This window comes from Tarenaya hassleriana, unplaced genomic scaffold, assembly GCF_000463585.1.
Source record: "Tarenaya hassleriana unplaced genomic scaffold, ASM46358v1 Cleome5, whole genome shotgun sequence".
NCBI classification, from domain to species: Eukaryota; Viridiplantae; Streptophyta; class Magnoliopsida; order Brassicales; family Cleomaceae; genus Tarenaya; species Tarenaya hassleriana.
The window spans coordinates 4296759-4320443 of NW_010967707.1; the positions used below are offsets into that span (position 1 = coordinate 4296759).

Genomic DNA, 23685 nt, shown 5'->3' on the forward strand with positions numbered 1-23685 from the left:
CCTTACCCCCCCCCCCCCCACTGGATTAGGTGAAGCAATTAAACAAATTCTTTGTTCCTTTAAGTGCTTCTTCCACTATGTTTATTAGTGTTTCTTGTTAGGTCATCATTTTGTTATAAATCTCTGACTCAAGAAGTGTGTTTTTGTGAAAAGAGGGAAAAAAATGAAAACCCATATTTGCTTTCACCTTATTCTCTTGTTTCTCTGCATACACAGCCTCCAAACCTTTGTCCATGGAGCTGGAGAATGTGGGAGAACTTCCCCGGATAGAGAAGCCATAAAGCTGGCACCTTGCGCCATGGCTGCTCAAGACCAGAATTCTCGGGTTTCTGTAACTTGTTGCGATCGGGTTAGACAGATCGGGAAAAGCCCTAAATGCCTCTGTGCTGTAATGCTTTCGAATACAGCTAAGAGCTCTGGAGCAAAGCCCGAGATCGCCATGACCATTCCGAAACGCTGCAACATCGCTGATCGCCCCGTGGGTTACAAGTGCGGAGGTAACGTTTTTCGACTAAAACCCGCTTTTGCAAAATGCAATTGAGTATCTATGGTTGTCTTGCTCTTACAAACCACATGTGTCTTGTTGCAGCTTATACTCTGCCTTGAAGCAGCAGAAGAGAAGACGATAATGAATCTTATGAAGAGAGAGAGATGCATGGTGTTTCCCCTTTGGACAATAACGAGTTTGTTTTGTGCCATAAGCTTTCAGTATAACTATGGTGATAATCTTGATGTAAATAGTGTAATGAAGCTTCAAGAGCAAATGTTCCATGTTAATAAAGAGAATGACAGATGAGCTTAGTGGTGATTGAAAATAAGGGTTAACAAATTGAGAAATATAAATGCAAAATGAATATGAAAATAAGAAAAAAAATCATTTTTGTAAATAAATAAGGATTCAATATAAAAAGCTAATGGCTTCTCTTTAGTGCAATGTGCCATATACTTTTGGAGTTTTTGATAGCGTGAGACAGAAGAGGAAGAACAAATGTAAAGGAATTGTTACTAACTTACTAATGGCTAATTGTTTTTAATCACCACTATGAATTGTTTTCTTAATTCTTAATTAAAAAATACATCCAAAATATTTATTTATTTGGATCCGTAGATTAGTAAAATTTATTGGCGTAAACATATTATAAAAAGTTCTATACGAAAACATCATTCCATCTCTAAGCGGATTATTAATTGGAAATGATCTATTTCCAAATTAGATTAGACTTTTTAAAAATTTATTGGACTAGTTATTATTAATAAAAGCTAGAATTGCTTAAAAGACAAATCATAAAACAAATCAAGCAGTAGAACTCGAGTGGTTGGGTGGCCTATCTGATCTCAAGATTACTTATTTGTGTATATAAAATATATATTTAAATTACTTCTTTGGATATATATATATATTATTAAATTTCATTTCCTATCAATTGTATAAAGAGAAAAAAAACCCACAAGTAGAAACAGCATTTTTTTTTTACAACGGAGGAGGAGAGCCCTAATCATCAATCGTGCAAGTGCCCGAAATTCATTTTAATTTTTAATTTTTAAATTCTCATTTTCTTCTTGTAGGGTTCGAAATTCTTTTGGTTCTTTCTGCAGGGGAAGAAAAGCTTTCCTGCATTGTCCTTTTGACTTCTCCCGAGAAAATTCCGGCTGGAAGAGAACGGCGGCCGTGGAGATGATGAACTTGGTGGAGCCTTCGTGGCGTCTCCTGGCGGCGAGCGGCGGAGACACGGTGAAGCTCTTCGACGTCTCCGCCGAGCCCGGCGATCCCTGCATTCTGAGTTATACTCCGACGCTTGGTTGTGCTGTCAACTCCGTCAAGTGGAACCGTACGAGTAAGCACCGATTCATCGCGTTTGTTTCTCCATTTTCACTGGTTTGCTTGTTCGGTGAGAGTTAGGCGACAAAGTGAAGTGCTGTTTAGCATTTTCCCGTTCGATCTTAAGGTTTACAGTAATTTAACCGAGTTTAAGGAGAAGAATTATAGATTTTCCTTTGGTGTGCTGCGCGAGTTGAACTTGGAAACTTCGAGTTCATATTGGTCATGGGTTGAGAACGGGAATTGACCTCTATGAGATCTAATCTCCCGTTGTTCCTTAGTAGTTCAGTGGTAAAGCGGTCGGCTGTTAACTGATAACCACTTTAGTCGTAATGATACCTCTTAATGGTCAAAGTGAACCCGTTCATTCTGACATTCTGAATTCTTTAATTCGGAATGAATCAAATCTCCCCAAGTAGGATTCGAAACTGAATTTGTGTTCACTTTAGTGGTTTTGTTGGAAATTGATTGCTTCATTGTTTGATATCTATGTTTTACACAGTTGTGATTTAAGTTCGAAACCATTAGTTAAATTGATGATATTGCTATCTGCATGTTTGGTGTTATAGTGATGTTCTTTATGCATTGCAGATTTGGTTGTGGCGAGTGCGGGGGAAGATAAGAAGATATCACTGTGCTGGAAAAACGGCCAGAGCATAGGAACCATTCCGGTTACTGGAAAGGACAGCAGTGACAGCATTGAGGTTAATACTGTTCTTTAGATGTGTTTTTCTCTTTGGCAATGCTGATTTCCATGTTTTTATTCTGCATTTCGAACTTATAGCTATTACACTGTGTCCTTTCCGTGGGCAATAAGTATAGGTAGGAGGAGATATTCACCTTGTTGTAGACCCTTTCAAAATGTTAACTAGTGTGTAACAAAATCTATTTAGTTTTCATCAAAAATCAGCTTTGGATTTAATCAGGTACTGTCTGCACAATGTGTTTTATTGTCATAACGGTATAGTCACTCTTATGTTATGGATCCCGGTTTCTTATGCCCTTTATATTCCCCATTTGAATGTTTTTCGGTGTATAAGAACGCTGAGTTTTTATGCGCTAACTAATGCACAAAATGATGGAATTCAGGAATCTATATTAGCTATTAGCTTCAGTAACAAGGGGTCCAGGTATATATGTTCTGGAGGAACTGGTCAACTTGTAAGAATATGGGATCTGCAAAGAAAGCTTTGTATTAAGAAATTGAAGGGTCATACAAGTACGATAACCAGTGTTATGTACAATTGCAAAGATGAGCATTTGGCTTCTGTCAGCGTTGGGGGGGATCTGATAGTCCACAACCTTGCATCTGGAGCAAGGGCTTCTGAACTCAAAGATCCAAATGGGCAGGTTTAGTTTGTCTGTTTTCCATGCTTCCATCTATAGTTTGGTGTCATTTTCTTAACACTAATTGGCTTTCTGATCGATTCAAGACCAGGTATTAAGAGTGCTTGATTATTCAAGGTCCAGTCGTCATCTTCTGTTGACTGCTGGTGATGATGGGACCCTGCACTTGTGGGACACAACCGGTCGTAATCCAAAGGTTTGTTCTTTCACTCTTCTGGTAGACATGTATTAAATGATGCACAATCTTCCATTTTCGCTCTCTTGCTAGTGCTTGGATCTAAAAAGATTTCATGAACTTGTAAAATTAGAGCTATATGCTTGACTGAGGGTTTTATCTAAAAACTACTTGACACTTAAATAATCATCAGAACTTCGGCTGCATTTAGAGCTTGATTTGTAAAGTCTTTGTGTTCACTTCAATCGTATATTATCTGTGATGGTTTTATTTCATTTCCACAGATGTCTTGGTTGAAGCAGCATTCTGCCCCAGCTGCAGGTGTATCCTTCTCGCCATCAAACGAAAAGGTCTCGTAATTTTATGGTTTGATTCTTGCTTCTTATTCACAGTAAATTCAGATGGACATGTGTAGATATCTGATCTATACACAGGTGAACATGTATCATTATGCTTATATTAGCTTCTCTGATGATCATTTATATGTAGCTTATAACCACAGTGACTAAATAAACTACAATGCTGATTATTTGTCAATAACAGATAATTGCTAGTGTGGGACTGGACAAAAAGCTTTACACTTATGACTCTGGCTCCAGAAGACCTTCATCATGCATTACTTATGAGGCGCCTTTCTCTTCCTTTGCATTTGGGGATAATGGTTACATACTGGCAGCTGGAACTGGTAATGGTAGAGTGGTGTTTTATGATGTCCGTGGAAAGCCGCAGCCTGTCACTGTTCTGCATGCTTACAGTAGTTCAGAGGTCAGTTTTTTTTTTTTCCCGTGATGCATTCAGTTTAGCATGTCTGATCAAAGTAGCTATACTTGCATGGATCATGTCTATTGGTCACACCGTTCATGTCTGGTTTGTTTTGTTCTCCTATCCATGCAGGCAAGCCACTAGCAGCAAAAACGCCTTTTCTTGTAACAATGATTTTTGTGACTTTCATGCTGACATGCCAAACTAAGCTTTGCTTTATTCGTCAGGCTGTGACTAGTTTATCCTGGCAAACATCAAAACCAACAATTGTGAACGAGAAAAATTGCACTGCCGAGGTGTCTCTTCTTGGTGCTACTGTGGAAGATTCAGTTGTAATTCCCGACCCCCTTCCCTCAACGACATCCTCTGCTTCTCAATCCATTCTTGGGCCCCGTTTGAATCTATCGTTAGCAGAAGAGACACCGAATAGAAGCAATCTGTGGCCCGGTGTTCCACCGAGCAGGTTACATGCAACTTGGGCCAGTAATAGTTTTAAGGATGATATGGAAGTGTTTTCCCCTCTCGTTGATGTGTCATCAGTTGAGAAGCTGTGGAATGATTCTGAAGGGTTGAAGAAGGATCATTTTGTTGTCGATAAGAAACCTTCTTCCTTGCTATATTCTTCATCGAGCAGGAGATTTCCCTTTGGGGATGAGGGTTTTGATTGGAAAGCAAGTTCTACTTCTAAACAGGTTTGTGTTACTTCATCCTTCCATAAACACTAGATGCCCTAGTTTATATTATTGGCTAATCCCATCGTTTCCGAAGAAATACATTTGAATTTTCATCCCATGTGTCCCTTGTATCCTGTAGGATGATGTGAGAGCTGGTATTTTGTCATTCGGGTCTACTCCTAATGCATCGTCCAAAAGCGAAGAGACTGCAGTGACACCTCCAGAAGCTTGGGGTGGCGAGAAATTGTCTGACAAGTTTAACCACGTAGCTGGCGAGAAGTTTGCGGATAAATTTAACCACCTTCACATACCTTCACGTCTTGGGATTCCAAGCTCAAGTGCTGCTACTACTACATCTGGATCCATGTTTTCCAGTTCTGGGGATTTCTCCTCGTCATCACTCAGTCAGACTGTGTTTCCTCGCATCAGAGACTTCTCTTCGAATTCCGAGACATCTTCGACACCTACCGACAACATGTCTTCTAGCCCGTTACTAACAAAAGGCATCATCACGGGGCCAGCTAACATTGATCCGTTGAGGCTATCGTCGAATTTTCCTCGTAGGTTCTCAACTTACGCGGAGAGAATCAGCACTGCATCTTCCTTGAGCGACGGGGCCTCTCTCTCCTTGGGTTCACCAAAGATAAAGAAAACGGGAGCAGAAACAAGAGAGGAGGTTCTAAATAATCTGTTGCCGAGATCTGAAATGACGGCTGCAACAGAACCGGGAGCTATTCCGTCCATGAATGTATGAATTTCCGATTGGACAGCCCTCGTTTTTTCTTTTCTAAACGCCCTCGTTTTCGAGAACTGGGGCACTTCATTGAACTTTTGGAAGCTGTAGCAGGGAGGGGGCTTGGTACCCTCGACGGAATCTCAGCGGGGGAGCAATTTTACGCTTCAGCTCTTTCAGAGAACCCTCGAAGAGACTCTCGATTCTTTCCAGAACTCCATACACGACGACATGAGGAACATACATATCGAGATTCTAAGGCAATTCCACTTGCACGAGGCACGTTTTCTTCCTTCTTTGATGATACATGCGGCCGTAAGCTTTTTTTTTGTTTTTGGATGTTTTGAGAATATATATTTTTTTTGGGTTTATGAAACAGATGGAAATGTCGAAAGTATTGAATTCGATGCTGGAGAATCAGGCGGAGCTAATGAAAGAGATAAAGTCGTTGAGGAGAGAGAACGGCCAGCTCAGACAGATGATTTAAGCCTTAAGAGAAGGTTACGTTTCCTTCTGGTGTATGTTTGTTGTTACGTGGCCCCCCTTTTTATTTATGTATTTGGTCTTGTTGGTATCCTCTTATTCATGATAGGGATTAGGGGCCACCATTTTTTTTTTGTGTGTGATATACATATGCATGCTAGATTTGGTTAAGAAACAGTAGCTCTTGGCTTAATAGAACCAGGTGAGATTTCAAATACAAACCTCTTGGCTTATGTATGGGAACGCATCGTCAACTCTGTATTTTCCGAGTACCGAATCTTGAATATCTGCGAATGTCTCAAACGTTCAGGTATCAAGAGGTCGAGTCATCAATCAAAGTCAAGGGTCGAGGCATGAGAAGAAGGTTATAGGTCAAAAGCAGAGGGAGTATAAATGCGAGTTGACGAAAGTATAATCTTGAAAAGTATTATTGTTGTGGATGGTTTAAAATATAGAGAGGAGGCCATACGCGATTGGGGTCGAGGAAGTGGTCTCCTTGATCATTTTCTGACTAAAAATCTCAGCACGTCTCCCACAAGATGTAACGAGCCCGTCACAAGCACCCGGGTTTTTTTTTTCCAGGGAAAAGGAAAACGATTCATCATTCAGAAACCCCACCAAAGACAGATCCTGTCCATGCGTCAAAGCAGTTACCTGGAGACAAATGGAGGAGCCGCTGCTCTGGAGAAGGAAACTCTCTCTCCTCGGCCATTTGACCGCTTGCGGTAGAGAAGAGACACCAAGCTGTTCTCCATATTCTTCTTCAGAGAGGAGAGAGAGGAATCTGAGAAGAGAGAAAGGGGAAAGTGGGTGGTCATGGAGGTGCCGGAGCGTTGCGATGATTTTTTGAATCTTGTCTACTAAACTTTAGTGAAACCAATAAATTGTCTGGGTGGTGTAGTCGGTTATCACGCTAGTCTCACACACTAGAGGTCCCCGGTTCGAACCCGGGCTCAGACACGATTTTTATTTTATGGATTTTTTTTGAATTTTTACATATTGGAATACATGTGGACGACACGTCATCGGTGACACGTCGACACGCCGAGTCATCTCGCACGACGGGAAAATCCACACGTGTGTACCGATTCGCCTTTCCCTGTCTTAACCCATTGGGAAAAGCTAAACGAAAACCGAGAACCAAACATTCGCGAGAGAATCGAAATCCAAGAATCGCAGCAAAATAATTTCGATCAAGAGACAATAACCCATCAATCCCTTTTTTTTCCCCTCGAAAAAATCCAAGCGAAAGTCGTTTCTTTTCGTGTCACTGTTCCGGGGAGAGAAAGAAGGGGGGATGGATTGGGACAACGTAGCTGGTGAGGATGTGATCGAGGCGTTGAGGGAGGTCGAGTGGTCGACACCTCCTCGTCCTTTGGGCGAATTCTTCTCCAGATTCGCTTTCCCTCGCTCCTTCTCCAAATTGACCAGTCGCCTCAAATGCAATCTATACTAGTATTATTACCCCTTCTCTGTACGTGTTTGCCCTCTGCGTGTCAGGGTTTTGATTGCTTTTTGTTCTCTTTACTTATTTTTGGTTGCAGCTATAGGACCAATTACTTCATCTTGGTGATTTTCGTTCTGGGTAAGCCGTAGCTCCTTACCTTTTTTTTTTCGCGATCTGGGTTTTGATTAGATTAAGATCCTGTTGAGTTATGTTAATTAGGGTGATTTTGTTTTGGTGGAGCAGGTCTTGCGTTAATTACCAGACCAGTGGCTATCATTGGTGCTGCTCTTACAGCATTGGGCATAGCTTTCCTTAACGACAGGTGTTTCCCCTGATTTTGCTTGTTCCCAATTTTATCTCTACTAGTACTGTGGAGATGCATTTGTTGCTCGTTGGAATCATGGAGTTTCTGTAGGTTCTCATCAACTGAAAGATGATATATTGGCTGTGGTTCTTGAAATGCTGATATCTCGAAGTATCTTAGTTCTGGATTTATGCAGTTAGGATTGTTCATGTTAGGGTCTTTAGTCAGAAACTTCATATGCATTCTCATTTATGTGGTGGGATATCATATGCAAATGGTTCTTTGTGTGTTCCAAAATAAGAACATTTACAAGGTCTAGTTGATATGTTTTTTTGCTGCAGCTTTGCAGCTAGTTTTAATGAGAAGGTGATACGGACTGTAAGGCGTTTCTCCCCGCACTTAGCTGCAAAGATGAGACCTCCCCACATGTAAGAGTTCATTTCACTTGCTGCTACTACTCCATCCATGGAAGGGTTTGAGAGCTTTTTACATGTATTGTTTGTTAACCCTTGCAGGCCTGTCATTAGGGGACGGTCTTCAGCAAGAAAGACGATTTACATCTGTGGCCAACCACGCTTTGTTTCCGTCTTTATTTGCTTAGCCGGTACTCAGCATCCCTTGTCTCCCTCCCTCTTTGGTTTAGCATGTTCAACTGATCAAAAGACGTTGATTTCTTTGGTGTAGTCAGCCTTGTCTTGTGGTTTTCTTCTTGTGGATTGTTGTGGGTCCTCTATGCTCTTCTCGCTGGTATTCTCGGTGAGTTACTTGCACGGGCTTTATCGTAGATATCTTTTAGAAGGGTCGGTTAAATTCCTTTCCTTTTTAACAGGACTTTTTTCTCGATGCAGCTATCGTTCTTCACGCAAGCCTCAGAACTCCAAACCTGAAGGCACGTCTGAATACATTCCGTGAAGAATTCCGTGCTGTCTGGCGCAACTACAGTGAACTCTGAGACATAGGGGAGCTAAGCCGTTACTGTTTTCGAGCAAAGGGCATGTTGCAGTTACTGCAAATGATTGTAGTGAACCAATGTTGTTTTGGTTAGCCGGCGAATCTTAGGCCACTGGTCCTGAAATGCACATTCCTCTGTTTTGTCCGAACAGATATGGTTGCCCATGGGACGACTGGTTGTAATGTATTACTTGGAGAATCATGTTCAACACTTTTTTACAGTTTCTTAGTGGCCAAGTTTTAATTTAACCTTGCGGTTTCTACAAGTTTTTGCAGCAGATTATCATGAAGAGAACAGAATTTACATGTTTAAATATATAAAAAAAAACAATTTATATATCGAAATGCAAATTGAATCCAATATTACAAATTCAAAAATTAATCCATTTTCAATTATGATTTGAGACATCTACACTTCAATCACATGCTTAAATCCATTCCAGACAAGAAGGGAACTTTAAAGATTACATCAAACTATTCCATGAACACAGAGACAGCAGTAGCAGTAATAGTGGATCGAAAGCTGACATCAGCTACTGTGGTAGATAAGCAACAACCAGTGCTCCAACAATGACGCCGCCATGGATTGAACGTCAGGATCTCTGTGTTCATTCAGAGATTGCATCCTTAACCCGGCATCCGTCGACATAAGAAGATCACGTGTCACCCCCTGCGGAACTACGAACAGTCCTTTCAACGCCACTACACATCTTCTCGACTCCTCTGCACTCAGAATGCTACGCTTTTTCACTGCCTCGTGCGCTTCCTTCAAGGTCTCGTATACTTTCATATACTCTGTCGTCTTCGTCTCCATCTTCTTCTTCTGCTGCTGTGTATCATCACGAGCTTCAGGAATGGAGCGAGAATTCACCGACCCCCCATCGTTCTTCTCGACCTCTGTTTTGCCATTCTGAATCGAAATCTTCTTCTGGGTATCGCCCGATGTCGATGCTTTCTTCTTTTTACCCATGGAATCTTTGCCGTTCCTCGTCGATTCTGTTCTTATTCTGATCGGCGTCGTCTTCTTCTTATTCGGAGACCCTTCATCACGAAACGACGAGCAAGAAGAAGAAGAACCAGAGACACGATCTCTGTGTATACCAGACATGATGTTCCTCAGATGGGTGAGCACAGATCTCGCCTCGGAACGAATCTTAGCGTTGTCGTTCTTGGCAAGAAACAGAAGAGGGCAAAAGGCGTCGGAATCGGAGATACGACGAGAATCGAGGGGTAGAGATTTGATATGTCTAAGAGATCCGACGCAAGAGGTGGCTTCGCGAGAGACGGTGTAAGAGCCTTTGTCTCTGGCGGCATGGGCATCTCTGAGAGCGGAGCTGATGAGCTGTTCAAGTTCCGACATCCTCCTTGGCGGTCGTCTGATCTCAGTCTCACGTTTTCGAGGCAACTCACCGAGACTCGCCATCGTCAAAGCAAGCAGACGAGAGGCGACCAGAGGTTGAAGAAAGAGTGGGAAGAGGGAGGAATTTATAGAGAGGGAACAACAAATTCCAGATTTCAGAATGATTTGGATTTTCTGAATCCAGAGAAATGGAAACACTGAGGCTTCGTTTCCTTTTCTCTTCCTGTTTTGAATTTTTAGTTTCGCCAAGGAAAAAGGAAAGCGGAGGCACGTGACCTTTACTCCCTCACGTGACCTTCTGGGGACTGGCGGTAACGGTTACATTGTTACTTGGGTGCCAAGAAAACGCACACGAACAAATCCTAGCGACAAAAAAAATTAACCAAGTTTTTCCTTCGGTTTCATTATTGTAACTATAATCAGTAAATGTAAAATGATATCTTAGATTTATTTTTTCTTTTCCTTTTAAGAGCATGTGATATAAAATTTGACGCAGTAGAAGCATTTACCCTCCAACACCAAGAAAAAAATAAAACATTTAAAAAAACTAAATGAAGAAATGAATATATCCCAAAATTTTAGGATTTCTGAAATAATTTCCTATCGTCTCAGTTATTAAAATTGAAATTTGATCTCGTAACTTTGAAAAAAAAAAATAAAGATAAATTTTTATTTGTTTAATAAATATCTGTGTTATTTTAATAAAATGTTAAGATCAATTTTGTAACTGTTAGTGAATATATGTGGGACCACCATAATCTCATGTAATCCGTGCCTAAATCTATTGTTAATTCGGTTTATTAAAACCGAATCTAAAGATCGGAAATCCAAAAAAGATAATGGTAATTTTTGCCTTTACCCGAAATCGTCATCAAGCTTGTATTTACATACACAAGATTCTACAAGGACATCGCTGCGGTAATAAACACAATGGGTCCTGGATTCATGTAAATTTGCTTTCTTACATCTTTTTTCGACCATTTTCTCAGTAATTAGATAACATGCTTCAATACATAAACAAGAGTTTAAGAACTAAAACTCAGAAGCATCTGGTTTCCGAGTCTTTTTTTACTTGTAAGATTTCTTGAATTCCAAATCAGAGCTGGCCTGGAATGTAACCGTAGGGTTCCTCAAATGTCCACCAACGGAACAATCTACTGGTGAAAATGTGCAAAATATTTCAGACAGCAAGCAGCTTTTGTCTCAGAGCCAGTTGGGGACCATCTTGCTTGGTGTTGACGACGACATAGCCAATGAACTGTACTGAAGCTTTACGCTCTCCGCATTGTCCAGTGTCTTCACCACGTACCTGCAAACAAGTTTTCACTTTTCATTCACCCGAGGAGTCGGGTTTTCACTAGGGCTTGTCCAAAGGTTCCACTCTTTCTGTAGATATTACTAATGGTATTAGAGAATAGCATTAGTAGGACAGCAGGGATGCCCGAGTTTTACCAGCCGTTCAAGCATTGGGTGGTGATAACAGCTTCCCGTCCAACAAATCGAGGCGGTGTCCTCTTGTTTCCCTGACTCATTCGTCTTCGACAGTTCATTAACTCCGACATCTTTAGACATAGTCATTACATGAAGCTGCGACGGGGAAGAAGTTGTTTACCTTTATTATAACTCGATCCGCTACAGAAAATGGGAACTGATTACTTCTGTTTCTAGGATGACCTGTAGAAGTCGAGTTACCAAAAGCAGGCTTGTCCTGTATATGGAGAAGGAGACTAATTAGAAAAAGGAGAACTCTTGATGAACCTGAAGGCAGAAAAAATATGATGGATGAGGAGAGATACCGTGTCAGACCCTTCTCGTCTTCTCTTGGATGAGTGGCTCGACAGTAAATTTTCTTCTCGGCAGAATGCTTGTACTGCAACTCGTAGTGCTGGAATTTTTCAGAGCGTAAAATGACAAGGTGTTCCCCGAGATTACTAGATGTCAAATCATGAAGAGGGAACGATTACTCACTTAGGTTTGGAGTTATGGAGTCTTCTGAAACTGGCTGTGAACAGGTGAAGCAAGCTTTCTGAGAAAACGGCACGGAAGATGGACATCAGAAGTCAAATTGGGAAACGAAAAGAACCTATGTGCATGAAAGAAACCACAATCATAGAGATTTAAGAAAGAAAATCGATACCATCTGTTTAACTTGTTCTATCCCTCCAGCTCCGAAAGAGTGGCCACAAGGCAGAACCATAGCATCATCCATAAGAGCACCGCTGAGATTTGCAAAGAGAAAATTATGCTTGACCCAAATGCTTGCTCAAACTCAAAACAGATCAAAACCAATCCTTTTCACTTTCTAAGTATCATATGGCTTGCAATTCCAGTCCCTGATGCTTTGCTTGCATAAGCGTAAATGATGGAAACTAAGCATATACAGAGAGTGAGAAAAGGATCACAAACACTCAGACAACAGCACTGGATTTAGAATGCCCCACATGAATATTCAATTACTTTAGCACAGTGTCTCCGAAGCAAGGGATCAAACCGCATAAACACAATACCGACTTTTAGCATTAAAGAAAAAAAACTTACGTAGTGGGATCAGATAAAATGGCCCTTAATGAATCCACTGAATTACATGAAGAAGAAGCTTCTTTGCTGCAGCTAAAACCACACCCGTTTTCCACAGCTGTCACTTCCCTATGTCTAGAAGCAGAATTCGCTTCTGCTGTCTTAAAATACTGCGTGTAGAAAACTGCATCTTTTGGATCTGCAATTGTCACTGCATAGCATTTTCACAGAAAACCATGTTCTTAATGCCTCAAAGGTTGAAACTTTTCCCCATTAGAAACACAAAATGATCCCCCAAAACAGAAACCGACGGCTAAAGCGAAAAGGGTGACACGAAAAACCTAATTCCTTTCTCTTTTTATTTTTGATAAAATGTGATTGTAATTCGATTCTCTTACCAGCTCCTGCTGATGAACCTTCCCCTCCACCGCCTCTGCTCGACGCGTAATCTTGTACCGCGGCATGGGAATCATCGTCGCCGTCCATTTCATCGTCCTCTTCATCGTCTTCGTCAGCGTCCGATCCGCCGCTATCGTGAGGGTCTCCATGAACGGGATTCTCCAAGTAGAAGTCCCGCCGGAACTCGGAGTGAGGATGAGGAACCGCTGCAGCTGCGGCGGCTACTGCGGCGGCGGCGGCGGCGAAGTACCGGCGGTGATCACCGATAAAGGCGGCGAATTCGCGGGTTTTAGGGTCCGGTTCACCAACCCGGAACCGCAACGGGTCAGCGTCTTGGACGGCGAGCGGCGGTGGCGCGTTGCCCAACTGCTGCAACGGCACCGGAGAAAGCTCCTTCCCTGACATGGGTCAACCGAAATTAATCTAAAATTAAGGAGAAACGGGGTAATTAATCACGTAACAAAGGGATGAACAAAGGTTTCGGATTAAAGAGAAACAGAAAGGGCGTCTCGAAGATAGAGGTGAGCGAAAAATTTCTCGAACACGGAGGAAAGAGGAAGAGGAAGACAACACGAGAAAACGACGTCGTCGGCGGCGAAGATAAAAAGGCAAAACGGTGACGTATAAATCCGGAAATTTAAGTGGGACCCACAGACTGGCTACCTGGCATTTGTTTGTTGGGCGTTTACCCGTTTGAAAGAATAATGTACAACGACACGTAGTAGACTCGTTTAAGACAGAAACGCCGTGAATTCTGGATGCATTCGTCATATATTACGCACCTCAAGCGAGTTCGAGTTCACTCTCACTTGGTTATCGTCTCCTCCAATTTCAGACGGAAAAATGGTCGGAGAAGCTCTGCCCGCCTCTGCTACCACTCCGTTTGCCTCATTCAGGTATTGTTCCTACTTGGATCTCTCTCGTGTTTGTTCGATTTCCCGACCATTGTTGCATTTGTCGGAATCGATTTTGGGGATTGTTGATAGATTTTTTTTTTGTTGGTAATATTGGCTCCCAAATGGGATTTGAACCTGGATTGAAAGCACTTTGTGCAATCCAACCACTAGGCCACCCCGCTTGGGTTGGATTGTTGATAGATTCACATTCGCCTGCGGTCAAAGCCTTAGATTGTCTCTATGATGAATTATTGTAAGAAAAATTGCATATAACGGATCGGATTTTTGGAGAAGGCGAGTGCATGTCTGTGGGAATTTAATGTGTTGTTAATTCTCCGACATGTGCTGAAGGCTCAGTGCTGGAAGTTGTAGAACTTCTGTCGCATTGACTACGGATACGAAACACCTTTCTAGTGATGTACAATGACTAAGCATCATTGTGAAGAAACTGGAACAGGGAATGCCTTACCGTTTATTGAGGTCCTTCTTTTTCTGATTCACATTCCAGGAAATGTTAGGGAATCAATTCGACATTCCAGCCTTACCCATTTAATCTCCTCTTGGTAGGTTGCGCAAAAACATCACGGAGAGCAATAGCTGCTTTCAATTGGTTTTATTTCTTATCGGTTTGCTGCTGCTTTCGTTCTGATTTTGTTGTGGGTGTTGCAACTTATTGTCCAACTTGTCCCAAAAGATCACGAGTGGATTGTTGTTGGTTGTTGTTTCATCATTGCTCCAGAGCACTACCGTTTTTGGTGTTGTCTTTCAGATGGCCTGTCCAAATGGAAGATGTTAATTCTGTATATTTTAATTTGCTTCCGCAACTTTTTAACTTTTGTAGCTTCAGTTTGGATTCATATTTGGTATATTATCGATTTATATACTCTTGCAGTCTTGCTCCTCAGTTGTAGTCATTTTGTGAGAGCCAGGGGTACATTGTTCTGTGAATTGTTTTCTGAATCTAGCAGCTACCTGTTAACAACAACATTGTAAAGAGGTTTCAGGATTTATAGATCTTAGATTTGGTTAAGCGGGTGAAATGTTGATCTTTCTTGTGTTTGGTTTTTTCCTTGCAGCAATTCGAATGTCCAAGCGTACCCTATAGATTGTAACATTCAGAAATTCTAACACACTGAGTTGAAATGCTCATACTCTTAAGCATGCAATAGAACTTCAAACTGAAACTACCAAAAACTTTTATGCAGATAGATAGCACACTGAAAGGTTTTATCTTTTCTACACGTTTCATATTCGATGCAGAGTTCTGTCTATTGATACAAAACTCGCATTGATATGCGTTGGAAGATGGAAGATTCTGTCTGAGCTCTCTGTGAAATGCTTCTGACTAAAAGTAAGGTTTTTAGTTTGACAGGTGCGCGTCAATGAATCATATGGTTGAAGTTCTCAAGACAAGATTGCAGTTCTCATGAAGCAGCCTCTGTATTCTGACCGCAACACGAGGCTCTTAGCTCCGGACATGAACATGCTGCAGGACCAGCGGATCTCCATTGGGTCCGATAGAAGGATGGGATGGTATAGCGATATACTTTGTAAGACCTCTCTGAACATATTTCTTTTTATAGTAAAAGTCAATTCATCACACCACAGCGCATTGAAGGGTGTAAAAGTCGGAGAACGAATGAAACATTGTTACAAACATCAGGATCCCCATCTTTGACTATACAAAGAAGCAGTAACTGTAAGCTCTTTCATGTATAACATGTTTAAATTGCAAAAAATGTTATCGTTTATTTTACTTATAACATGAACATCAGAAACAAACCCTTCACCTGTACACATGTGCAAGAAAGAATGATAAAATCAAAGGCAAAACTATCCATTGCAGCAATAGCATCCTTGTAGATTCAGTTCTTCAATGTTTGATCAGAATCTGAGATCCTTGGAGAAGGAGGGGGCTTGGAAACTTTAAAGACTTGGCTCACGGTGGAATACCCCATTAGCCGGTGAAGCGGGGAACCTCTAGCCACTGGCAACTCCTCATTCTTAGCTGAGGAGCTCCTCTTTTCCAGTTTTGGGACTTCATTTCTGGAAGACCCTGATGCTGAGTTGCCAACCCCGTGAGCATTTGTGTCTGAGTTGCCAACCCCGTGAGCATTTGTGTCATGACACGACTCGGGCCGAGGGTCTCTCACGGCAGGAACTAAATGAGTTCCGTCTTTAAGGGAGAATCTCAGGACATTCATACAAGCGCCGCATCTGAGAAGATGATACTTCGTCCTGAAGACAAGAAAGTCTGCAGGCATGTGTAATGTCTGTGAGCAGTGGTAACAGCTTGTATAAGGAGCACCACCAGCTGTAGGGCGGACATGACGCATTGCCACGGGTTTTCTCTCTGTCAGGTATGTTTTTACCTCATGGCTGCCATGCCTATGCCGATCCTCTGCATCAGAGACTATCTCTCGGCTCCATCCAGGGCGGTACTCAGGTTCCGTATTTGTCTGTGGACTACCAGGATATGATGAGCCATAAGAAGTATGGAGCTGACCTGCAAACCAACTTGGGTGACCGACATGGTGCCTTCTGTCCATCACTGACTCTCCTGAGAATGGTATGCGAGATTCCCTATTTGTCTGACCCGAATCACTTGCTGTGGTATGTATGACATAACTAATGTCATGGTACATGCGGTCAAAACCAGGACCAGAATGTCTACGCCCACCATATGGAGGCATTTGAAGCGGGAATGGTCGGGAATGAGCATCAAAGTCATCGTGTGAATGATAGAAAGGGCTACCATGCTCGTATGAACTGGAAAACGAGGGTCCTTTCTGATAGTAAGGCAAGTAAGAACGGAAGTCCCGTGTCCCTAATCTACGCCAGTGCCTATCTAGACGGTCTCCTGATCCTTCTAGTTGTAGTGACGTATTATTCTGGCCCGAGTTCTTGTGTCTGTTCCCATCATGCTTCTCTTCAGGTGGGATGGCTGAAGAACTTGCTCCTTGCTCCTTGTTATCAGAGTGATCTTGCATTACAGATTTGCCTCTCACTCTTCCTTCCAGAGAAGGTCTTGCACTATCATCTACACTGTCAAACAAACCGATTTGGCCTTCTTGAAGCCGATCTTCCCTTCCGTCAGAAGAAGACACACTCCCATCATAAGCGGAAAAGGTTTTGTCTGCAAGAAAATCTCCACTCTGAAGATCATCTGTAGAATCCCCGTGAAGATGGCCATGGTAATCATTCCCCTGACGCTGCTCCACTTCGTCAGTAGAAGCCATAAGAATCTCAGGTGAGGACTCGGCTCTTTTCCTAGGGACAGAAAAAGAAGTCTCTCTTGAGCTTCCGGAATTGGAACCTTGTTTTGCAGATACTGCCTTGGTGTCCTGATCAGCCTCCAGCCTGTAGATGTCTCCTCCTTCATTCTGGCCCGGATGGCCAGCTGAAGTTCCAGACGGTTGGATATCATCAGTTTGCTCTCCGTGGGACAATTTGACGGTAGCGAGCTGCTCATCTATGGAATCCACATATCCGTTCTGGCCATTCCCAGGCTCTTGGCCTGTAGAAAATTCTCCACAGGAAGGAGCAACCATGTCATGGCTCGACCTGGTTGACCCTTCAACTTCAGAGACACGCTGTGACTCACTAGGCTGAACCTCTCCTGCTTCTGCTGAGCTCGGTGTACAATTGGCACTGACATTCCGTTTTTTCGCTGCACCAAAGAAATCCGCCACAGAGAAGCCAAAGGATAAGTTCAAGAATCTGAGCAGTGATCAGGGTCAGACAAAACCCCGAAACACAACTAGCTTGAACTCGAGAATCAGACCAGATGGATCCCGGGACAAAGGAACAGACAAAGCAGAATCAGATTCAGTAGCTTGTGCCAGGATCCAACCAAAATTTTCTATTAGAGAAACTGATACTAATGCTTGTGGAAGAGGATTACCTTCAAGAATGGTGAAACAGCCACCACATTGGTACACAGGTACGTCTTCGTTCTCAAGTAGAACCCTCAAGCACCTCGGACACTTGACGAAGCGGACTTTCGGGTTCGTTCCGGTCGCCATTTTTTGCACGCAAGCTAAGTGTGTCCCACGTGTTTTTTATCTATCAAAACATCGAACCCTACTGTGCAAATAAAACAAAAATCAACACTTTCCTGAGTTGATGATGCATTTGCAGGAGATTGAACAAGCAAAGCATATCATTCTGTAGCCAGAAAATGAAGGTCAACGAGGGGGCATAACTGTGCGATAACTAAACTCGATTCAAAAGGTAAGAAAAAATAAACAATTTTTTTTTTTGTGATTCATTGGTAACGGAAAGATCTGGGAATTGTACCTGAACTCGGATGTTTCTGAGTTCGAGAGGCCGGGTCGCGATCTGGGTTGAGCGCAAATGGAGAAGATAACAGAGACCAGAGCAAATTATAATTATGAATAAACCATAAAGACACCAGCCACGAGACGAGCACAACTCATACCTGTCGGATCCAGAAGAAGAAGAAGAAGAAGAAGAAGAGAACTCTTTACGAAATCTCGAAACTCAAGAGAGAGAATGAAGTAGACCCAGAAGAGAGAGAGAGAGAGAGAGAGAGAGAGAGAGAGAGAGAGAGAGAGAGAATTCTTGTCGTGGGCAAGAAGAAGAAGAGAAGATCTTGGGACGAAGAGAGAGAAGAAACCAAATTTGGACAGGTTTGGATGTGTTGTGTTGTTTCTTCTTATTTTCCATGGGAGAAAAGTCTCTTGTTTTCCGTGAAGAGTAAGCTTTTTTCCTCTCATTTTTTTTTTCTCTTTTTTTTTTCTTCTGGATTTTGTAGTTTTCAGATCTCTTAGTAGAAAAACCTATTTCTTGTTTTTTATATATATATTTTAAAATTTTCTGCAACAGAACTAAAGACAAAGAAGAAGGAGAGATGGATGGGGTTAAGTTGTAATGGCAGTAATGATGTCGGCGCCTGATTCATTTATTACAAGGGAAGATATGATGAGCCATAAGAAGTATGGAGCTGACCTGCAAACCAACTTGGGTGTTTGTTTTTTTCTTAATTACATTAATAAATTGAAAATCTCCCGATGCATCAATTGACTTAACATAGAATTCTTGTCCCAATAGATTGTTATATTATATATATAGATATGAATATGATCCACGTGACAAATGATCTTAGGCATGGCGTGCGAAAAAATTGTCCGATTTGGAACTACAAGGCCTCAATTTTTTTTCCCACATTATAGGGTCTCAATTAATATTTTAAAATTTTGGTATTTTAAACCATCAAAGCTACAAATTTAAGCATCTTATGAATACTATTATTTAAATTACATAACTATTTTTAGGATATTCGATTGAAACACGAAGAAAATGCCTAAAAACTTATAATGTTGTATTCAAATATTTACATGTTTTTTTAACATCAGTTCTTACAAAAAGAGAGTGATAAAATACCTTTTTTTTAATTGATTGATAAAATATATGAACTTACTAATATTTAATTAACCCTACGCGGTTATTGTATATTAATACGTTAAAAAATACCAATTTTTTAAACAGCTGATATATTTTAAATATTATATTTTTCTTTCATTATCCCAAAGAAAAATAAGCAAAAAAAAATATTCCGTTTACATCCCAACTAGAACCGATATATATATATTTTTTGTTATTTCACCACGAATTAAAAAAAAAAGAATATTAATAACAAAACACCAGGGTATTTTGTGTGGAAGACAAGATTCTTGGTTGTCGTTTGTATCTTTTAGACTGTCGTTTTTTACTTCCATTTTCGGCCCTTTTAAAGAAGTCAACCTTGTGGTTTCCACATGTCCTCACACCTTTACAACCCAACCTAGAGATGATATGTACATATATATATATATATATATATTACATGAGAGTTGTAAATATATGGAAATGAAAATATTTCATGTTAATTTATTTTTGGTTCCATTAAAGGGTTTTAAATTTACTAATTTATCTATGAAAACCATTATGCAACAACCGATGACATTAATCTCCCACGTAGTCAATGTTCTAATATCATTTTGAATTGTTATAACTGGTTGACCAGAAAAATATTCGGCAAACATAAAGTAGATTCGAAGAATTTTTTCTTCATGTAATTAATATTTCAACCAATAATTCGTAATTAATAATTAAATTTATAATAAAAGAATGGGAATGAAGCATATACTATATATTCCATGACTTAATATGCCAATATCGTTTTACTTCATCAATTTGCATAAAATTATTGAATGTTAAAATTAACATTCGAAATTTCAGATGCCGCAAATAAAATACTGAAACGAAGGATTTGAAATTTATATTTTGATAATGTTTCTATACAGATCAAATCAATTGGGTGATTAGTTAAAATTTTAATCCTCGTGATATGCGGATTACGATTATTAAACAAAGAAAAGATACAAACTCAATGTATCGAAAATAGGGGCAGGTAAAAATTATCTGTTTTCAAAATATTAGATCCGACTTATATAGATTGAGTATCGGCTAAATGTGACGAAATGCGACGAAATGGGTTATATAGATTTCACATAAATTTTAAATAAATAATCTATAAATATTAAAAAAATACAAAATATTCAGGTTAATATCGATCACCTCCAAATGCCATATATATATATATATGGATAAAAATCCTAAAAAACCTCTAACTTGCAAAAATATATACAAATAAATCTTCAACTTGAAAAACTGTCATTCAATCCCTGAACTTGTAACTTGTCACTGAATAAAACCTCGAACTTGTAAATTATTGTTCTAATAAACCTTTCACCGGTTTGACCACAATTTCAGACGATCATAAATTCACGTATTAACGGATTGTTGATGTCACCTTATACACGTTATCAATTTTAATTTAAAAATTGACATCAACAATCCGTTAATACTGGATTTCCGATCGTTTAAAATTGTGGTCAAACCGGTCAAAGGTTTATTAGAGCAATAATTTGCAAGTTCGAGGTTTTATTCAGTCCTATGGAAAACGTCTCTCAGCAAAGTTGCGGAGAGGAAACAAACAATCGGGTTCTTGTCGAAATGAACAGGGAGCACGTCCACGCTTCAGTACCTGTGCTCCAACTTCTCCTTCTCCCTGTAGTGTTGAGCATACCTGCGTCGGATTTCAGAAGATAGATACATTAATGGCAGAGCCATGGTTCACAAGGGAGACAACCGAAATGGCAGTAAAACTCTTGTATGGGCAAATAATAGACACCAAAATGCACAAGGGTCAGCAGCAAGTGGCATCAATGAGGAATTGAGAAATGATCAAGGAACAGAACACAGAGCAATTAGATTCCTGAACCTCTTACGAAAGAAAATGCCAAATGCAAGCCAATGCGTGTTGGTTCACAACCTATATCAATCGATTCCTGAAAATGCATCGAGCCTCGAGCGGAGGCCCGCTTCACACATCTCAATACCGATTCAACAATACAACACAGGCGTGGGACAATGTGTCGTTCTCATCCTTATTCCTATCCTGATTCAGGCTCTACCTGTGCACTCAGCTACTACACTGTCGTCAAGCTAATAACTTCTCGTAGTATCTCACATCTTCAATACCAATATGGTTCATCCAGTGTCTCATATATCTACAATGCCTGTAGAGATCATGGAGACCATGACGCCAGATCGCAAAAGACCTCTTGAAACACACATCATCACAAGGAAAACAAACACGTATGCTGCAGAGGTTCCGATCATATCACCGCCCAACAAAAAAACACGATTACCCTCTATCCAAATCTCCAATACGCATCTATTCCATACCCTACAATCTGTTACAACCGGAACGTAGAAAGGCTGAAATCATCAGATCGGAGATCTCCAAAAGAAAAGTCTATCCATCAATTCACTGAACGGTAGAGAGAGAGAGAGAGAGAGAGAGAGAGAGAGAGAGAGAACCAGTAGGTGCCGAGGACAGGGGTGAGGAGGAGAGAAGCGCTGATCCAGTTCTCGGAGACTTTGTGGTGGATCTTCTCCGGTAGATCTTTCCAGAGGCCAGTCATCACCTTCTGCTGGAACGGAGACAGGGCGTAGACCACCGCCTTCATCCTCACCGGCTGTTTCCCCATATTTCTTCTTCTCCTCCGACAATTCAAGCAAGCAACTTTCTAAGACGACGACGACGAAGCTTCAAACCTATGGTTTTGAAGGGACTAAAACGCTGTCGGTTCAAGGACAACGACGATGTTTGGTATTTGAGCTACCCGGTTAGTTTATTCTGGAGTAGGACCACACTAAATTCAAAACCAAACAATCCGTTTCTCCTCGGTGCTCTTTCCACTAGCCACGTGTCCAAACTTACGCTGACGTGGCACCTTTCGGAGCAAAATGTGGATGGATCCGTGAGAGTTCCACTGTTCATGGAGTAAGGGGACGACAGAGGAAGAAGAAGATGCAGATCTTCCATGTTCCATGTCTGCAAGACAACTACTCTTACCTGTGAGTGATTCTCTCTTCTTTCTTCGATGTTCATCCGTATTTGATTTCATGATGATTTTGTTTGATTTCTTTTGTATGGGGAAAAAGGATAATCGACGAGAGCAGCGGAGATGCGGCGGCGGTGGATCCGGTTGAGCCGGATAAGGTGATTGGAGCGGCGGAGCAGCACGGCGCTCAGATCAAGCTTGTTCTGACCACGCATCATCACTGGTACTCATTTTCAGGTTTATTTTTGTTTTGCTCAAATTCGATGCATTTTGATTTGATGATCTCTGAGAAACATGTATAATTTGAGGAATTACTGTAAGATGCAATAGCCGTGCTGGATTAAATCTTCGATTTTTTAAGAACGAACAGAAAATCTCGTTCTCCTTACAATTTTTAGGTCAAGTAATGGGATTTAGAAGGATGTCGTAGCATTTGGGTTTCTTAACTTCCCATTTTAGGAGGTACCCACTTGTAGAATCAACGAATACCGGAGTTATCTCCGTGGCTGAATCTCTTTGTTGAAGCTAATTGATATTAGAGAATGCTTTGGTGCGTCCCAAAGCTGGTCCTTGTTCAGATGTTTGAACGCGTTCTAAGGCAGACACACCAAGCATCGCCTCTTGAAGCTGAAAGATTGGGATTACATTCATGCACAATTTCTATTACATGCATTCATCGTATGGTTAATGTTAGTTTGATCGTGTCTGATGGGTCAGGATTTGATGCTTTTTTACATTTGGGTTGTGGTTTCTGAATTGGTGATTGATATTTCTTGACTCGATGAAAGGGACCATGCTGGTGGAAACGAGAAGATTAAGCAGTTGGTGCCCGGGATCAAAGTATATGGAGGTTCTCTGGATAAGGTGAAGGGTTGCACCGATACAGTTGACAATGGTGACAACTTGGCTTTGGGTGTTAATCTGAACATATTGGCCCTCCACACTCCTTGGTATGTTCCATTCCGTTATTGTCTTGACATTGACAATGCTCGAGCGATCTATTTCAAGATGATGCTACACTTTCTGCAGACTTTGGCTATTTTTTTCTCAGAATCTTGAATTAGACTGTTTATTTATGTCTCGGACAAGCTATCTTGTGTTACTTTACTTGTTTCTTTTTCATTATTGAACAAAATCACATTCCATACCCCTACGACACAGTTTCGTGCTTCGCATTTAAATGGTGTTTGCTCTGACATTTGTCTAATATATATGCTGTGTTTTACCAGTCACACAAAAGGTCACATTAGTTATTATGTGACTGACAAGGAAGGAGGGAACCCGGCTGTTTTCACTGGAGACACACTGGTAACATAAAATCTCGATGCCCTTCTTTTTCTATGTTTCTCTATGTCCCATTTTAATGAATTCTCTTTGTGTTGAAGTCAACATTGTAGGGAA

The 23685-nt window shown here is 41.0% G+C and overlaps 7 protein-coding genes, 2 long non-coding RNA genes and 1 other non-coding gene across 17 annotated transcripts in view; 7 read left to right on the forward strand and 3 right to left on the reverse strand.

The window, feature by feature from the left end:
- Nucleotides 1–121: 121 nt before the first annotated feature.
- On the forward strand, nt 122–808 carry LOC104826866. Its single transcript, XM_010559796.2, has 2 exons — nt 122–497; nt 590–808. Exons 1-2 carry the CDS (start codon nt 164–166, stop codon nt 604–606), a joined length of 351 nt encoding a protein of 116 aa, XP_010558098.1. The 5' UTR covers nt 122–163; the 3' UTR covers nt 607–808.
- A 730-nt stretch (nt 809–1538) lies between these two features.
- Nucleotides 1539–6469, forward strand: LOC104826868 (protein NEDD1-like). 3 transcript variants are annotated; one of them, XM_010559799.2, is made up of 11 exons: nt 1539–1835; nt 2411–2523; nt 2909–3169; nt 3258–3362; nt 3626–3691; nt 3885–4106; nt 4331–4795; nt 4917–5525; nt 5622–5789; nt 5890–6010; nt 6304–6469. In XM_010559799.2, the coding sequence occupies exons 1-10, from the start codon at nt 1676–1678 to the stop codon at nt 5995–5997; spliced, it is 2277 nt and encodes a 758-aa protein (XP_010558101.1). In that variant the 5' UTR covers nt 1539–1675; the 3' UTR covers nt 5998–6010; nt 6304–6469. The 3 variants fall into 3 exon arrangements, with proteins under 3 accessions (XP_010558101.1, XP_010558099.1, XP_010558102.1); XM_010559797.2 differs by lacking the exon at nt 6304–6469 and having other exon boundaries at nt 1540–1835; nt 5890–6230; XM_010559800.2 differs by lacking the exon at nt 6304–6469 and having other exon boundaries at nt 1541–1835; nt 5625–5789; nt 5890–6230.
- A 410-nt stretch (nt 6470–6879) lies between these two features.
- Nucleotides 6880–6953, forward strand: TRNAV-CAC. Its single transcript has one exon. It is a non-coding gene; the product is annotated as a tRNA-Val (tRNA).
- A 167-nt stretch (nt 6954–7120) lies between these two features.
- On the forward strand, nt 7121–8944 carry LOC104826870 (PRA1 family protein A2). Of its 2 annotated transcripts, none has more exons than XM_010559801.1 (7): nt 7121–7448; nt 7538–7578; nt 7684–7762; nt 8086–8172; nt 8260–8348; nt 8429–8500; nt 8593–8944. In XM_010559801.1, exons 1-7 carry the CDS (start codon nt 7291–7293, stop codon nt 8694–8696), a joined length of 630 nt encoding a protein of 209 aa, XP_010558103.1. In that variant the 5' UTR covers nt 7121–7290; the 3' UTR covers nt 8697–8944. The 2 variants fall into 2 exon arrangements, with proteins under 2 accessions (XP_010558103.1, XP_010558105.1); XM_010559803.1 differs by having other exon boundaries at nt 8433–8500.
- Nucleotides 8945–10892: 1948 nt separating this feature from the next.
- On the reverse strand, nt 10893–13553 carry LOC104826871 (U-box domain-containing protein 62-like). Of its 4 annotated transcripts, none has more exons than XM_010559805.1 (8): nt 12971–13553; nt 12594–12783; nt 12193–12274; nt 12024–12081; nt 11852–11940; nt 11668–11763; nt 11508–11578; nt 10893–11364 (listed from the first exon to the last, which is right to left on the reverse strand). In XM_010559805.1, exons 1-8 carry the CDS (start codon nt 13374–13376, stop codon nt 11259–11261), a joined length of 1098 nt encoding a protein of 365 aa, XP_010558107.1. In that variant the 5' UTR covers nt 13377–13553; the 3' UTR covers nt 10893–11258. The 4 variants fall into 4 exon arrangements, with proteins under 4 accessions (XP_010558107.1, XP_010558106.1, XP_010558108.1 ...); XM_010559804.1 differs by having other exon boundaries at nt 11508–11591; XM_010559806.1 differs by having other exon boundaries at nt 11271–11381.
- Nucleotides 13554–13743: 190 nt separating this feature from the next.
- LOC104826874 lies at nt 13744–15846 on the forward strand. The gene is made up of 3 exons (XR_773853.2): nt 13744–13867; nt 15232–15417; nt 15756–15846. It is a non-coding gene; the product is annotated as an uncharacterized LOC104826874 (long non-coding RNA).
- LOC104826873 (protein ENHANCED DISEASE RESISTANCE 4-like) lies at nt 15562–18259 on the reverse strand. 2 transcript variants are annotated; one of them, XM_010559809.1, is made up of 3 exons: nt 18167–18259; nt 17772–17950; nt 15562–17537 (listed from the first exon to the last, which is right to left on the reverse strand). In XM_010559809.1, exons 2-3 carry the CDS (start codon nt 17890–17892, stop codon nt 15733–15735), a joined length of 1926 nt encoding a protein of 641 aa, XP_010558111.1. In that variant the 5' UTR covers nt 17893–17950; nt 18167–18259; the 3' UTR covers nt 15562–15732. The 2 variants fall into 2 exon arrangements, with proteins under 2 accessions (XP_010558111.1, XP_010558110.1); XM_010559808.1 differs by having other exon boundaries at nt 17772–17953.
- Nucleotides 17529–18682, forward strand: LOC104826872. The gene is made up of 2 exons (XR_773852.2): nt 17529–17810; nt 18008–18682. It is a non-coding gene; the product is annotated as an uncharacterized LOC104826872 (long non-coding RNA).
- A 2064-nt stretch (nt 18683–20746) lies between these two features.
- LOC109117202 (cytochrome b-c1 complex subunit 8-like) lies at nt 20747–22018 on the reverse strand. The gene is made up of 2 exons (XM_019204027.1): nt 21758–22018; nt 20747–20960 (listed from the first exon to the last, which is right to left on the reverse strand). The coding sequence occupies exons 1-2, from the start codon at nt 21925–21927 to the stop codon at nt 20912–20914; spliced, it is 219 nt and encodes a 72-aa protein (XP_019059572.1). The 5' UTR covers nt 21928–22018; the 3' UTR covers nt 20747–20911.
- Nucleotides 22019–22185: 167 nt separating this feature from the next.
- The window catches only part of LOC104826876 (hydroxyacylglutathione hydrolase cytoplasmic), a 2646-nt gene continuing 1146 nt past the window's right edge, over nt 22186–23685 (forward strand). The window contains exons 1-4 of the mRNA XM_010559810.1: nt 22186–22297; nt 22385–22507; nt 23073–23234; nt 23514–23592. Coding sequence (XP_010558112.1) covers nt 22251–22297; nt 22385–22507; nt 23073–23234; nt 23514–23592 — 411 coding nt within the window. The 5' untranslated portion in view covers nt 22186–22250. The remainder of the gene's footprint in view (nt 22298–22384; nt 22508–23072; nt 23235–23513; nt 23593–23685) is intronic.